General features: G+C 55.2%; 1 protein-coding gene across 1 annotated transcript; it reads left to right on the forward strand.

Moving 5' to 3' along the window:
• Positions 1–9,083: 9,083 nt before the first annotated feature.
• VPS37D (VPS37D subunit of ESCRT-I) lies at positions 9,084–13,336 on the forward strand. Its single transcript, XM_039460522.2, has 4 exons — positions 9,084–9,344; positions 10,670–10,841; positions 11,238–11,320; positions 12,235–13,336. The coding sequence occupies exons 1-4, from the start codon at positions 9,207–9,209 to the stop codon at positions 12,595–12,597; spliced, it is 756 nt and encodes a 251-aa protein (XP_039316456.1). The 5' UTR covers positions 9,084–9,206; the 3' UTR covers positions 12,598–13,336.
• Positions 13,337–13,819: the final 483 nt, after the last annotated feature.

The following is a 13,819-nucleotide window of genomic DNA, read 5'->3' on the forward strand; positions in this document are numbered from 1 at the left end:
GGAGGATCGCTTGAGGCCAAGAGTTTGAGCCTAGCCTGGGCAACATAGTAAGACCGCATATCAAAAAAAAAAAAAAAAAAAAAAAAAATTAGTCAGGTGTGATGGTATGCAGAAGGCTGAGGCGGGAGGATCACTTGAGCCCAGAATATTGAAACTGCAGTGAGCACAATCACACCACTGCACTCCAGCCTGGGGAACAGAGAGAGGCCCTGTCTCAAAATTGAAATGAAATGAAATGAAAAAGAAATTAGAAGATTCATGCATTGCTAGTGTAAATGTAAAACGGTACAGCTGCTTTGGAAAGCAGTCTGGCCTCTCCTCAAAAAGCTAAACATAGAGTTATCATATATTCACTTTTCAGTATATACCCAAGAGAAATAAAAACATATGTCACACAAAGATTTATATGTGAATGTTCACAGCATGATATATGACAGCCCGAAGTGGAAAAAACCCCAATGTTCAGCAACTGATGAGTGGGCAAACAACTTACGCTGTGGTCACATAATGGAATATTATTCAGCCATAAAAAGCACAACAGACATACACGAAATACTGTTCAGCCTTAAAAAGGAATGAAGTTGGCTCAGGCCAGTCGTCCCAGCACTTTGGGAGGTCGAGGCAGGTGGATCACTTGAGATCAGGAGTTGGAGACCAGCCTGGCCAACATGGTGAAACCCCAGTCTCTACTAAAAACACAAAAATGAGGTGGGCGTGGTGACGCATGCCTGTAATCACAGCTACTTGTGGGGCTGAGGCTGGAGAATCGCTTGAACCTGGGAGGAGGAAATTGCAGTGAGCCGAGATCTCACCATGCACTCCAGCCTGGGTGACAAAGCAATACTGTGTCTCAAAATGAAAAAATAAATAAATAAAATAAATTAGCCAGGCATGGTAGCATGTTTGTGGTCCCAGCGACTCGGGAAGCTGAGGCAGGAGGATTGCTTGAGCCCAGGAGTTTGAGGCTGCAGTGAGCTGTGACTGTGACATCGTACTCCAGCCTGGACGACAGAGCAAGATCCTGTCTCAGAAAAAAAGACCACATGGAGACAGGGAGGGAAACATCACACATCGGGGCCTGTTGGGGGTGGGGGGCTAGGGGAAGGATAACAGGGGGTGGGGGGATTGGGGAGGGATAACATCAGGAGAAATACCTCATGTAGGTGATGGGGGGTTGGATGCAGCAAACCACCGTGGCATGTGTATACTTATGTAACAATCCTGCATGATCTGCACATGGACCCCAGAACTTAAAGTAAAAAAAAAAAAGAAAAAGAAAGAGGCCAGGCACAGTGGCTCCCCTCCCCTCCCCTCTTTCCTTCTCCCCTCCCTTCCCCTGCCCTCCCCTCCTCTCCCTTCCCCTGCCCTCCCCTACCTCCCCTCCCCCCTTCTCCCCTCCCCTCCCCTCCCCTCCCTTCCCCTGCCCTCCTCTCCCTTCCCCTGCCCTCCCCTACCTCCCCTCCCCCCTTCTCCACTCCCCTCCCCTCCCCTCCCTTCCCCTGCTCTTCCCTCTCCTGCCCTCCCCTCCCCTCCTCTCCTCTCCCTTCCCCCCCTTCCTCTGCCCTCCCCTGCCCTCCTTTCCTTTCCGTTCCTTTTTTCTTTTCCTTTCTTTTCTGACAGGGTCTCGCTCTGTCACCCAGGCTGGAGTGCAGTGGCAGGGTCCTAGCTCACTGCGGCCTCGACCTCTTTGGTTCGAGTGATCCTCCTGCCTCAGCCTCCCAAAGTGTTGGGATAACAGGCGTGAGCCACTAGACCCGGTAGTTTTGCCTGTTTCTACACTTGATGTAAATAGTAGTATCCTGAGGATATTTTTCTGCTGCTTCCCCTTTTCACTCAGTGTTGTCTGAGATTCGTTCAAATTCACATGTGTGGATGTAGTTTTCTCATCTTTGTTGCTGTGCAGTATGAAGTACTCTGCTAAAAATACAAACATTAGCCAGGCTTGGGGGCACACGCCTGTAATCCCAGCTACTTGGGAAGCTGAGGCATGAGAATTGCTTGAACCTGGGAGGTGAAGGTTGCAGTGAGCCGAGATCATGCCACCACACTCCAGTCTGGGCGACAGAGCGAAACACTGTCTCGAAAATTAAAAAAATTTAAAAAATTAAATAATACAAATTCCTATCCCTTTCTCCTAGCCCAAGAGGACAACATTTTGTAGAAGTTTGTATTAATTTCCTATTGCCACTGTAACAAATGAACACAAAATCAGTGGCTTTAGACAACTTAAATGCATTATCTTACAGTTCTGGATGTCAGGAATCCAAAATAGTTGTTTGTTTGTTTTGAGACAGAGTCTCGCTCTGTGGCCCAGTGGCACGATCTTGGCTCACTGCAACCTTCACCTCCTGGGTTCAAGCCTCTTGTGCCTCAGCCTTTTAAGTAGCTGGGATTATAGGTGTGTGCCACCACATCCAGCTAATTTTTGTATTTTTAGTAGAGATGGGGTCTTACCATGTTGGCCAGGTTGGTCTCAAACTCCTGAGCTCAAGGGGTCTGCCTGACTCGGCCTCCCAAAGTGCTGGGATTACAGGCATGAACCACTTCGCCCCTCCCTAAATGGGCTTTATTGGGCTGAAATCAAGGTGTCCTCCTGGAGTCCCCAGGGGAGAGTCCACTCCCTTGCCTTTTTCTGCTTCCAGAGGTTGTCTGCATTCCTTTGCTTGTGGCCTCTTCCTTCATCTTCAAAGCCAGCAAGGGAGCGTCTTCCAATTTCTCTGTGACTCTGACCCTCTGCTTCCACTATCATGTTTCCTTCTCCGATTCTGACCCTCCTTCCTCCCTCTTAGAAGAACCCTTGTGATTACAGGGCCCAACTTGGTGATCTAGGATGCTGGCTGCATCTCAAGAGTCTTTTTTTTTTTTTTTTTTTTTTTTTTGAGTCAGGGTCTTGCTCTGTTGCCCAGGCTGGAGTGCAGTGGCATTATCATAGCTCACTGCAGCATCTACCTTCTGAAATCAAGTGATCCTTCTGCCTCAGCCTCCTAAATAGCTGAGACTACAGGTGTGCACCACCATACCTGGCTCATTTAGAAAATGTTTTTATGTAGAGATGGGGGTCTCACTGTGTTGTCGTCAGGCTGGTCTTGAAATCCTGGGCTCAGGAGATCCTTCTGTGTCAGCCTCTCAAAGTGTTGGGATTATAGGCATAGAAACCAAGCCTGGCCCGTCTCAAGATTCTTTTTTTTTTTTTTTTTTTTTTTAAGAGAAGGAATCTTGCTCTGTTGTCCAGGCTGGAGGGTAGTGATGCGATTTCAGCTCACTGTAAGCTCCCTTGTTCAAGCAATTCTCTTGCTTCAGCCTCCCAACCATCTCAAGATTCTTAACTTGGCAGGGTGCAGTGGGCAGGAGTTCAAGACCAGCGTGGCTAACATGGTTGAACCCCATCTCTACTAAAAATAAAAAAAAATTAACCAGGTGTGGTGGCGGGTGCCTGTAATCCCAGCTACTTGGGAGGCTGAGGCAGAGAATTGCTCCAACCCAGGAAGTGGAGGTTGCAGTGAGCTGAGATTATGCCACTGCACTCTAGCCTGGGTGACGGTGTGAGACTCCATCTCTTAAAAAAAAAAAAAAAAAAGATTCTTAACTCAATTGCATTTGTAGAGTCCCTTTTGACATGTAAGCTAACATATTTACAGGTTCCAGGGTTAGGGTGGGGACATCTTTTGGGGCAAGGGGGAATTATTGGATCTACCACAGAACAACTGAGTTGGTGTGATATGAACAACTGAACATCTTTGAGTTATCCAGTTTGTTAAGGTGTTCTCCAGAGTGAACTGACTCTGTCTTCTGATAACAGTGCCTAAGAGTTCCCGGTGCTCCCCTCCCTCACCAACACTTGATGTTACTGAACTTTTTAATTTGCACCAACCTGACAGCTATAAAATGTCGGAGCTCTGATTTCTATGTGATCAAGGAAAGAAGGGTGGTCCATGGTATTGAATGTGAAAAAGCAGGGCCCTAGCAGTAAGACAGTGTTTGGTAACCTTGAGGAGAGGGATGCATTTGAAGTGCTGGGAGGGAATGAAATTAGACTGAGTCACAGAACAAGGGGGAGCAGTGAGAAAATGGACAGAGGAAGTGCAGGGTGTCGAGGGTACTTTCAAAATATTGGGTGGGGAGAGACAGGGAAGTCTAAAGGCAGAAATTACAGGTGAAACACACACACAGACACATACAGATTCATTACTGGTGTAGTGGAACAAGGCATCTTTTTTGGGGGGGTGGGGGGAGATGGAGTCTTGCTCTGTCACCCAGGCTGGAGCCCAATGGTGCAGTCTTGGCTCACTGCAACCTCTGCTTCCTGAGTTCAAGCAATTCTCCTGCCTCAGCCTCCTGAGTAGCTAGGAATACAGGTGCGCGCCACCACGCCCAGCAAATTTTTGTAGTTTTGTATTTTTAGTAGAGACAGGGTTTCACCATGTTGACCAGGCTGCTTTTGACTCCTGACCTCAGGTGATTAGCCCCCCTTGGCCTCCCAAATTGCTGAAATTATAGGTGTGAGCCACAATGCCGGGCCCAAGGCATCTGAAAGGAGTAAAGGAGACAGGTGAAAGACCCACAGCAGGGGTACCTGGGCTGGCTTTGGAATGAAGAGAGGTTGCCCCTCCTGGAGGCAGGAGGGAAGGAAGGTTCCGGACAGAGGCGGAGACCATGCAGCCAGCTCGGGTGGCTCACACCCGGAATCCCAGCACTTTGGTAGGCCGGGGTGGGCGGATCACGAGGTCAGGAGTTGGAGACCAGCCTGACCAACGTGGTGATGCCCCGTCTCTACCAAAAATACAAAAATTAGCTGGGTGTGGTGGCGCGTGCCTGTAGTCCCAGCTACTTGGGAGGCTGAGGCAGGAGAATCGCTTGAACCCGGGAGGCAGGGGTTGCAGTGATCACACCACTGCACTCCAGCTCGGGGGACAGAACGAGACTCCTTCTCAAAAAACAAAACAACAACAACAAAACATGCAAAGGTCAGGTCCAGTGGCTCTCACCTGTAATCCTATAATCCCAGCACTTTGGGAAGCCATGGTGCAAGGATCACTTGAGTCCGGGAGTTCAAGACCAGCCTGGACAATATAGCAAGACCATATTCCTACAAAAAGAAAGTACAACATTAGCTGGCACAGTGGCACATGTCTGTAGTCACAGCTACTGGGGAGGCTGAAGTGGAAGGATCCTTTGAGCCCAGGAATTCGAGGCTACAGTGAGCTATGAACAAGCCACTGCATTCTTGCCCGGACAACACAGTGAGACTCTGTCTCAAAACAAAAACAAAAAAAGCAGGCTCCCGCCTGTAATCCCAGCACTTTAGGAGGCTGAGGCGGGGGGATCACAAGGTCAAGAGATGGAGGCCATCCTGGGCAGCATGGTGAAACCTCATCTCTACTAAAACACAAAAATTAGCTGGGCGTGGTGGTGCAGCCCTGTAGCCCCAGCTTCTCAGGAGGCTGAGGCAGGACAATTGCTTGAACCCGGGGGAGCCTGCAGTGAGCTGAGATCGTGCCACTGCACTCCAGCCTGGCGACAGAGTAAGACTCTCTCTCTCAAGAAAAGCAAAGATGTGGACAGGAACTGGCAGAAAGTTCTCTACATGATGTGCAGGACAGTTATCTGCTGAGGGGCAGGAGTGGGCTTGGGTGTCTGAGGACTTTGAGGGAGGTTTGCAGGGGCATTGTTGTGGGGTATTGAGGCGGAACGAAGGGAGGTCAGTGAGAAAGAGGGGGCAGGCTGAGGCAGGAGCCTCCCATTAGAGCTGACCGCTGCCTTTTAGGTAGAAGAAGGTTTGTAACAGAGTGGGAGGGGCCGAGGGAGAACTCATAGAGGGAGTATCTAGGAGACCCCTGAACACTTAGCGAACACAATGAGTCCTGAAGAGGCAGAGCGAACCCGGGAGCTCAGAAAAGCTTACCAGAGGAGGTGACACTTGAGCTGGGTTTCATAGGTTGAATAGGAGCTCTGAAGTTGATGGAGAAAGTAATAGAACCAAAGGGAAGTCCACAAGGCAAGGCATAAGGGCTAAAAGAAATGGTGAAGGGGGCCGGGTTTGGTGGCTCATGCCTGTAATCCCAACACTTTGGGAGGCTGAGGTCCGTGGATCACTTGAGGTCAGGAGTTTGAGATCAACCTGGCCAATATGGTGAAACCCTCCCTCCACTAAAAAATAAAAAAAAAGAATTATCCAGGCATGGTGGTGCATGCCTGTAATCCCAGCTACTCGGGAGGCTGAGGCAGGAGAGTTATTTGAACCAGAGTGGCAGAGATTACAGTAAACTGAGATCGCGTGGCTGATTCCAGCCAGGGGGAAAGAGCGAAACTCTGTCTAAAAAGAACAAAGAAACAGCGAAGGGACTGTGTGAGTCCAGAGGAAAAGGGACTAACATCCTAGCCGGGGAAGGTGGAGAGGGCTTCCTGGAGGTGGTGATATTCCAGATGAGTCTTGAAGGGGAAAGCCAATATTGGTTATCATAAAAATGTAAGAGTGTGGCCGGGTGCAATGGACCCTGAGGAGGCAGAGCAAACTGGGGAGCTCAGAAAGGCTTACCGGAGGAGGTGACATTTGAGCTGGGTTTCAAAAATTGAATAGGAGTTCTGAAGTTGAAGGAGAAGATAATGGAACCAAAGGGAAGTCCACAAGGGAAGGCATAAGGGCCAAAAGAAATGAAGGGGGCCGGGGGCGGTGGTCCACGCCTGGAATCTTAACACTTTGAGAGGCCGGCGTGGGTGGATCACTTGAGGTCAGGAGTTCCAGACCAACCTGGCTAACATGGTGAAACCCCATCTCTACTAAAAATACAAAATTTGGCCAGGCATGGTGGTGCATGCCTGTAATCCCAGCTACTCAGGAGGCTGAGGCAATCGAATCGCTTGAACCTGGGAAGCAGAGGTTGCGGTGAGCCGAGATCTCACCATTGTACTCCAGCCTGGGAAACAAAAGCGAGACACCAGCTCAACACAAAAAGGTAGAAGTGTTACCTTCTTAGTCTGTCAACAAGCCTGTCCTGCCTTCTCTCCCGGACATGGGCACCATGCCCACCCACCGTGCCATGGCTGGATGGGGAGAATCCTTGCACAGCTCTTCTGCCCCTGTGCCTTGGCTTATGGATTTCTGTTTGCTTCCGTTATTTTCTCCTTCGACTTCAGAACTCCTATTCGACCTTTGAAACCCAGCTCAAATGCCACCTCCACGGGTAAGCCTTTCTAATTGCCCTCTGTACTTTTGTGGCAGTGGAATAAGCTCAGTTGTCACTTTTGTTTGTGTTTTTTGAGACGGGGTCTCACTCTGTTTCCCAGGCTGGAGTGCAGTGGCAAAATCATAGGTCACTGCAGCTTCGATCTTCTGGGTCCAAGTGATCCTCCCACCTCAGCCTCCTGAGAAGCTGGGGCTACAGGCATGAGCCACCACGGCCAGCTAATTTATTTTTTGTTTTTTGGCAGAGATGGGGGTCTCACCCTGTTGCCCATGCTGGGTCACTCATTGTCTGACTTATAATATCTGAGTGTCTATTTCCTGAGGTGAGGACAATGGCTAAGCCTACTTGTAAAGACAAGGTACAGGACATATCAAGCATCACATGAGAAGCACAAAGCCATCATGGGGTGACACCTGCCATTTGTCTTACACTAGTTAGTTGAGTGGGAATGGGACTCTGCCTTAGTCCGTGAACTCCCTGAGGGCAGGGACAGCGTCCCCACAGCGCTGCTCAAGCCAGCAGTCTCGTGCAGGGCGGTATCACATGCTCCGTGGATACTCGCAGATAAGAAGAAATGGGACTGTATTACTTACCTGTAATGTGACTTTTGGGAGGTGACATTATCTCTGTGATGTATTTTTTCTTTTTCTTTTTTCTTTTTTTTGAGACGAAGCACAGAGTCTCGCTCTGTCGCTCAGGCCGGAGGGCAGCCGTGCCATCTTGGCTCGCTGCAACCAGCGCTTCCCAGGTTCAAGTGGTTCTCCTGCCCCAGCCTCCTGAATAGCTGGGATTACAGGTGTCTGCCACCACGCCCGGCTAATTTTTGTTTGCCAGGCTGGTCTCAGACTCCTGATCTCAAGTGATCCACCTGACTCGAACTCCCAAGGTGCTGGGATTACAGACATGAGCCTCCACACCCGGCCTCTGTGATGTTTCTGCATCTCTAAAATAACAACGCATAGTGGGTATTGACCTACTACATGTATTCACTATACCATCACTGTCCATATCTCTATCCCTCAGCATTTTAATTTTATTTTTTTAGAGACGGAATCTTGCTGTGTTGCCCAGGCTGGTCTCAAAACTGAGTTCAAGTGATCTCCCACCTCTACCTCCCGAGTAGCTTGGACTGCAGACGCGTGCCACCATATGCTGATACTTGTTTTGTTTGTGTTTTCAGTAGACACTGGGTTTCATGTCGGCTAGGCTGGTCTCGATCTGATCTCGTGACCCGCCTGCCTGGGACTCCCAAAGTGCTGGGATTACAGACGTGAGCCGCCGCGCCTGCCCTGTCCAGATGGATACTTTTAAAAAACATTTTAATACTTCTTTAAAATTTTCTTTTCACTCTTTTGACAAATTAAAAAAAAATTCTTTTATATAGATGGGGTCTTACTATGTTGTCCAGGCTAGTCTCGAACTCCTGGCCTCAAGCGATCCCCTCTTCTCAGCCTGCCAAACCTCTGGGATTTCAGGCGTGAGCCACCGCGCCCAGCCAGCAGTCAGCGCTGGCCACTCCCAATCCCATTTTACAGAAGAGAAAACTGAGGCTCGGGGAGGGCGGCAAGGCAAGAGCTCCTGGCGTCTGGCCAAAGTCAGGAAATTGTTGCTGCCATCCGAGGGGAAAATACGCACGGGCCCTGCAGATTGTCGCCGCTCGGGGTGGGAGAGCCCGTGCCTGGGGGCGTGGTGAGCCAGGGCCCCGTGCTGGGGCGCGGAGCGGGGCGGCTCGGACTCCGGGAGGGGCGGGGAGACCGGGCTGCGGGGCGATCCCGGGGTGCGCTCGGCGCGGCGCGGCGCGGCCGGGGCGGGGAGGGGTGCGGCCCGCCCCCTCCCGGCCCCACCCCCAGCCCCGGCGCGGCGGCTCCTTTAAGAGCGGGCGGGGCGCCCCCTGGCGGCGGAGCGGCGCGTGCGGCCGGAGCCGGAGCGGATCCCGGAGCCGGAGCGGAGCGGAGCGGAGCCGGGGCGGAGCGGGCCGAGCCGGCCGAGCCAGCAGCCGAGCTGGGGGCGCGGGCGGGCGGCATGTACCGGGCCCGGGCGGCGCGGGCGGGGCCGGAGCCCGGCAGCCCGGGGCGCTTTGGGATCCTCAGCACCGGGCAGCTCCGGGACCTGCTTCAGGATGAGCCCAAGCTGGACCGGATCGTGCGGCTCAGCAGGAAGGTAGCGCGGGGGGCGCGGGCGGGGGGCGCGGCGGACGGGCAGCGGCCTGCGGGACCTGCCGCCCGAGCGAACGGCCGCGCGGGCCGGGCCGCGGGGCCGCCCGTGGGCGCGGAGCCTGGCACGTACGAGTGGGCCCCGCGGAGCCACCCCCGGGGGAGGGGGCGCTTGGAGCTGGCCTGGGGCGGGTGAGGCGCTGGGGACGGGGGGGAGGCGCCCGTGCACCCCCGGGATGGCCGCGAGGCGTGTCCTACAGCGGATGCTCCGGGGAGGTGTGTTCCGGGGCGCTGTGTTGTGGGGGGCCCTGGCTCGCACACCCACGTTCTATAAGGGCCAGAAAGAGGAGGCGCCTTCCACGGGGAGAACTGGGGGCCTGTTTGACACCTGGAGGGGCCCTTGTGGGGGTCCACGCATGCTGAGGGCGCCAGAGGGGGCTTTGTGCCTGGCGTTGGGGAGGGGTGCTGGAAGCTGCCGTGTGTATTGCATAGGCCACCGTCAGAGAAAGTTGTATATTTCACGGGAGATAGGCCCGGGCTGGTGTCTGTGGGGGGCAGGAAGGGAAAGTGTGTGTTGAAAGCAGGCAGGCGAGGAGGGGCTTATGCATCCCACAGGGGACAGATGGAGGGGAGTGCGTTCTCCAGGGGCAGGGAGGGGAGGCCGGGCCCTGCTAGAGACAAGGAAGAAGCCTTCTCCAGGGCCAGGGGCTGCTGTAAGCCGGAGCAGGGAGGAAAAGGGGGTGTGTATTCCTTGGGGTGTGAGGATTCCACTGGAGGGCAGAGGAGGGGGTGGGAAGGGAGAGAGGGTGACCCGTGGGGGTGCTGTGAGGGGACAGGGTGCGGACATCCCTCTGGAGGGGACGAGCAGGGGTGGGAGTGTTTCCAGTGCAAACACCTGAGGAGGAAACAGACAAAGGCCTGGAGTGAGAGGGAAGCTGTCCATGCGTGGAAAATGGGGCAGAGGAGGGAGGGGCACTCCTCCGGGACCTGAGCAGACATATTAATTGAAAAATTAAAAATTAACTAACATTTGTAGAGGCCTTTATAGTTTGCCTCACTTAAGTCTCGCAACAACCCGGTAAGTGGATGTTTTTAACTCGATTTATAAAAGAGGAAACTGAGGCCAGAGAGGGAGCTCAGGGTCCCCCTGAGTTGCTCTGGCTGTCTGGTCCCAGCCTGTCGCCGTCCCTTCACCTGTTGGGTTCGCCACCGTCGAGGCTGGGGCCTGACAGGTGCCTCTGGCCAGGCCGGAAGGCACGGTCGCCCAGCATGCCAGTAGGGTGGACGCGGCAGAGCCCCTGGGTGAGCCTCTTCGCTCCTCTCTGCCCGCAGTTCCAGGGCCTGCAGCTGGAGCGTGAGGCCTGCTTGGCCTCCAACTACGCGCTGGCCAAGGAGAACCTGGCGCTGAGGCCCCGCCTGGAGATGGGCCGGGCTGCCCTGGCCATCAAATACCAGGAACTTCGAGAGGTGGCCGAGAATTGCGCTGACAAGCTGCAGCGGCTGGGTGAGGGCATGTCTGGGAGAGCCGCCTGGGGCTGGCGAGGGCAGTGGGCCCTCCGGCGGGTTGGCCTAGGAAAGTGCCAGGCTCTGATGAATGGGACCTGGGTGGATCTGCTTCTGGGCAATAGAGTTGAGGAAGCGAGAGGGAGTGAGGAGGGTTGGCTGGGAGAAAGGGGACCCAATACCCAGGGGTCCCTTTGAGTTGCTCTGGGGGACAAAGCTTCCAGTGTCTCTTGTGCAACAGGACAAGGGGCAGAAACTTGGTAGGGGTGGGATCCATAAAGCCATCACGTGGGCACGATACAGATGAGGAAACTAAGGTTCTAGGCCGGGGGAGGGGGAATGCGTGCAAACCCGGGGCCCTGGCCTGTCTGTCACCCTGTCCCTCTGTGGTCCTCAGAGGAGAGCATGCATCGCTGGAGTCCCCACTGCGCACTGGGCTGGCTGCAGGCTGAGCTAGAAGAGGCGGAGCAGGAGGCAGAGGTGAGGGGTCGGGGAGGCTGGGGCTGGGGACCAGGAGGGAGACTCATCCTACACCACTCCCTGGCTCATTTCTTACACCAAAGGCTAGGGAGCCCCCCCTCCAGGAAGCCCACCCTAAATGCCTGGCCCATAGGAGAGGCTAGCATTGCTGTCCGCTAGCACTGGACAGCCAGCAGGGCTCACTTTCCTGCCTGTGACTTTTTTCGGGGTCCCCTGTGACTGTGCCAGGACAGCGTGGATCTGGGGCTGTAAGAGGAGCGGGGGCAGACTTTTTGCTGGGTTGGGAGGGCAGCGCTCAGTAAGCCGAAGGTGGTGTGCCCCAGAGGCCACGTGAAGTCTATACCTCATGTGTCTCTGCCTCTGCTCCTGCCTCATCTCTGACCCAGCAGGTCTGGTGATGGCATCCTCATTTTAGAAGTTAGGGCCGGGTGTGGTGGCTCCCACCTGTAATCCCTGCACTTTGGGAGACCGAGGCAGGCGGCTCACTTGAGGTCAGGAGTTCAAGACCAGCCTGACCATCAGGGCGAAACCCCATCTTTACTAAAAATAAATAAATAAATAGAAAGCTGGGAGTGGTGGTGCATGGCTGTTATCTCAGCCACTTGGGAGGCTGAGGCAGGAGAATTGCTTAAACTTGGGAGGCGGAGGTTGCAGTGAGCTGAGATCACGCCACTGCACTCCAGCCTGGGCGACAGTGAGAGGAAAAAAAAAAAAAAAAAAAAAAAAGGATATTTGTCTGCAGTTCACTCAGCAAGTAGTCAGAGGCAGGCCCAGGCTGGAACGCAGGTGCCCTGTCCCCCAGCTGAGGGGTGATCACCGTGGGGAGGGCGGGCCTGGGGTGGGGCCGGGAGTGAGGACCGGCTCCCAGTCTGTGGTCACGCCCCTCCCAAGCCCTCCCTTCCTTCCTGGCCCAGGAGCAGATGGAGCAGCTGCTGCTGGGGGAGCAAGGCCTGGAGACCTTCCTGCCCGCCTTCCAGCGTGGCCGTGCCCTGGCCCACCTGAGGCGGACGCAGGCGGAGAAGCTGCAGGAGCTGCTGCGGCGTCGCGAGCGCTCTGCCCAGCCGGCCCCCACCTCGGCGGCCGATCCCCCCAAATCCTTCCCGGCTGCAGCTGTCCTGCCCACTGGGGCTGCCCGGGGGCCACCAGCAGTGCCCCGGAGCCTGCCCCCCTTGGACTCCCGCCCAGTGCCCCCACTGAAGGGCTCCCCCGGGTGCCCCCTCGGCCCGGCCCCTCTGCTGAGCCCTCGGCCCTCGCAGCCAGAGCCCCCCCACCGGTAGGATCCAGGGCGTGGCCCCCCAGTGGGGGGTCCTAGACAAACTTGATGCGTGGCTCCTCCTCCTCCCCCACTGCCTGGGTGGGGGGAGGGGCAGGCCCCTCCCCCTGGCCTCAGGCAGGCCCTGGCCCTGGAGGCTGAGCTGGGGAGGAGGGTCGCCTGGACGAGGCCCGAGAGGGGGCTGGGTGGGGGTGGGCAGGGGGTTACGCCTCTGGCGCTGAAGACACCCCTGCCTTTTTTGTTTCCCTGGCCCGGGGCCTCCAGGGTGGTGGACCAGCCCCGTAAAAGAACTTGACTCACCTGTGGGGGCCTGGGAAGATGCCTGCGCCCCCCAGGGGCCCTGCCAAGGGGACCGTCGCACCCCGCCACTCCACTGGGCTCGCACAACGCCAAGCCAAGGCCGCCAGGAGTGTTTTACATCATGTCCTGAGCCTACCCTTCCTCCAAATTCTGGGGCCCACGGCCTAGGAGCCAGGTGGTCAGGCCTTGGCTGTGGGGCCAGGGACACGGTGGCCCTGGGGCTGCTACGTGCCCCGCACATGCTCCAGACCCTGGGGCCAAGGTAGACCAGGGGCTTCTGACCTGCGCAGGTGAGTGGGCCATCCCCAGGAAAGACCATTCTGTATTTTTCTGTCCCTGTCTCCTTAGAATGGAAGCTTTTTGAGGGCAGGTCCTTGTCTTTGTACGTTCTGTCCCCAGCCCCGCCTCTTAGGGGCCGTCAATAAATGTGATGATGAGGATGACATGCTGCCGGACTGCTCTCTGCTGTTGCAGCCTCCACGCCTCAGCTCCTGCGCTTCCACTTCCTACTTTTGAGATGCTCTCCCCTCCTTTCTGCCCATGCAAAGCCCAGCTGTCCGGGTCCAACACCGCTGCCGCCTCTTCGGTGAAGCCTTCTCTGATTACCAACCCATGAGGGTAGTTCCTAAATCTTAACTTCCCAGCACTTCCGGTCAGAAGCGCACACCGCTCCGTCTTCGTTCTCCAATTGCCTCACCTGTCTGCACCTTCTTTTCCTGGGTCGATCGTAAGCCCAAGGGGGATGGTACCTGGTCCTTCTCTGGCCTGCCAAATGACGGTCCCCATGGAGCGATGGAGGGTGTCCTGCAGGACTGACAGAATCTGTCCTCAGCCAGGGGAACACTAGGTGCCAGCTTGGCCGATGAGCGTGGGACAAGGAGATGGAATATGCCCTGGGTCAGCGCAGGTCACGTCCAATGACATGA

The sequence above is a fragment of the Saimiri boliviensis genome, chromosome 20 (genome assembly GCF_048565385.1).
Source record: "Saimiri boliviensis isolate mSaiBol1 chromosome 20, mSaiBol1.pri, whole genome shotgun sequence".
Lineage (NCBI taxonomy): Eukaryota > Metazoa > Chordata > Mammalia > Primates > Cebidae > Saimiri > Saimiri boliviensis.

Coding starts and splice junctions, on each gene's coding strand:
- VPS37D (XM_039460522.2), top strand. CDS start 9,207: ATGTACCGGGCCCGGGCGGCGCGGGCGGGGCCGGAGCCCGGCAGCCCG. Junction 9,345..10,669: donor TCGTGCGGCTCAGCAGGAAG/GTAGCGCGGGGG, acceptor CTCTGCCCGCAG/TTCCAGGGCCTGCAGCTGGA. Junction 11,321..12,234: donor AGGCGGAGCAGGAGGCAGAG/GTGAGGGGTCGG, acceptor TTCCTGGCCCAG/GAGCAGATGGAGCAGCTGCT.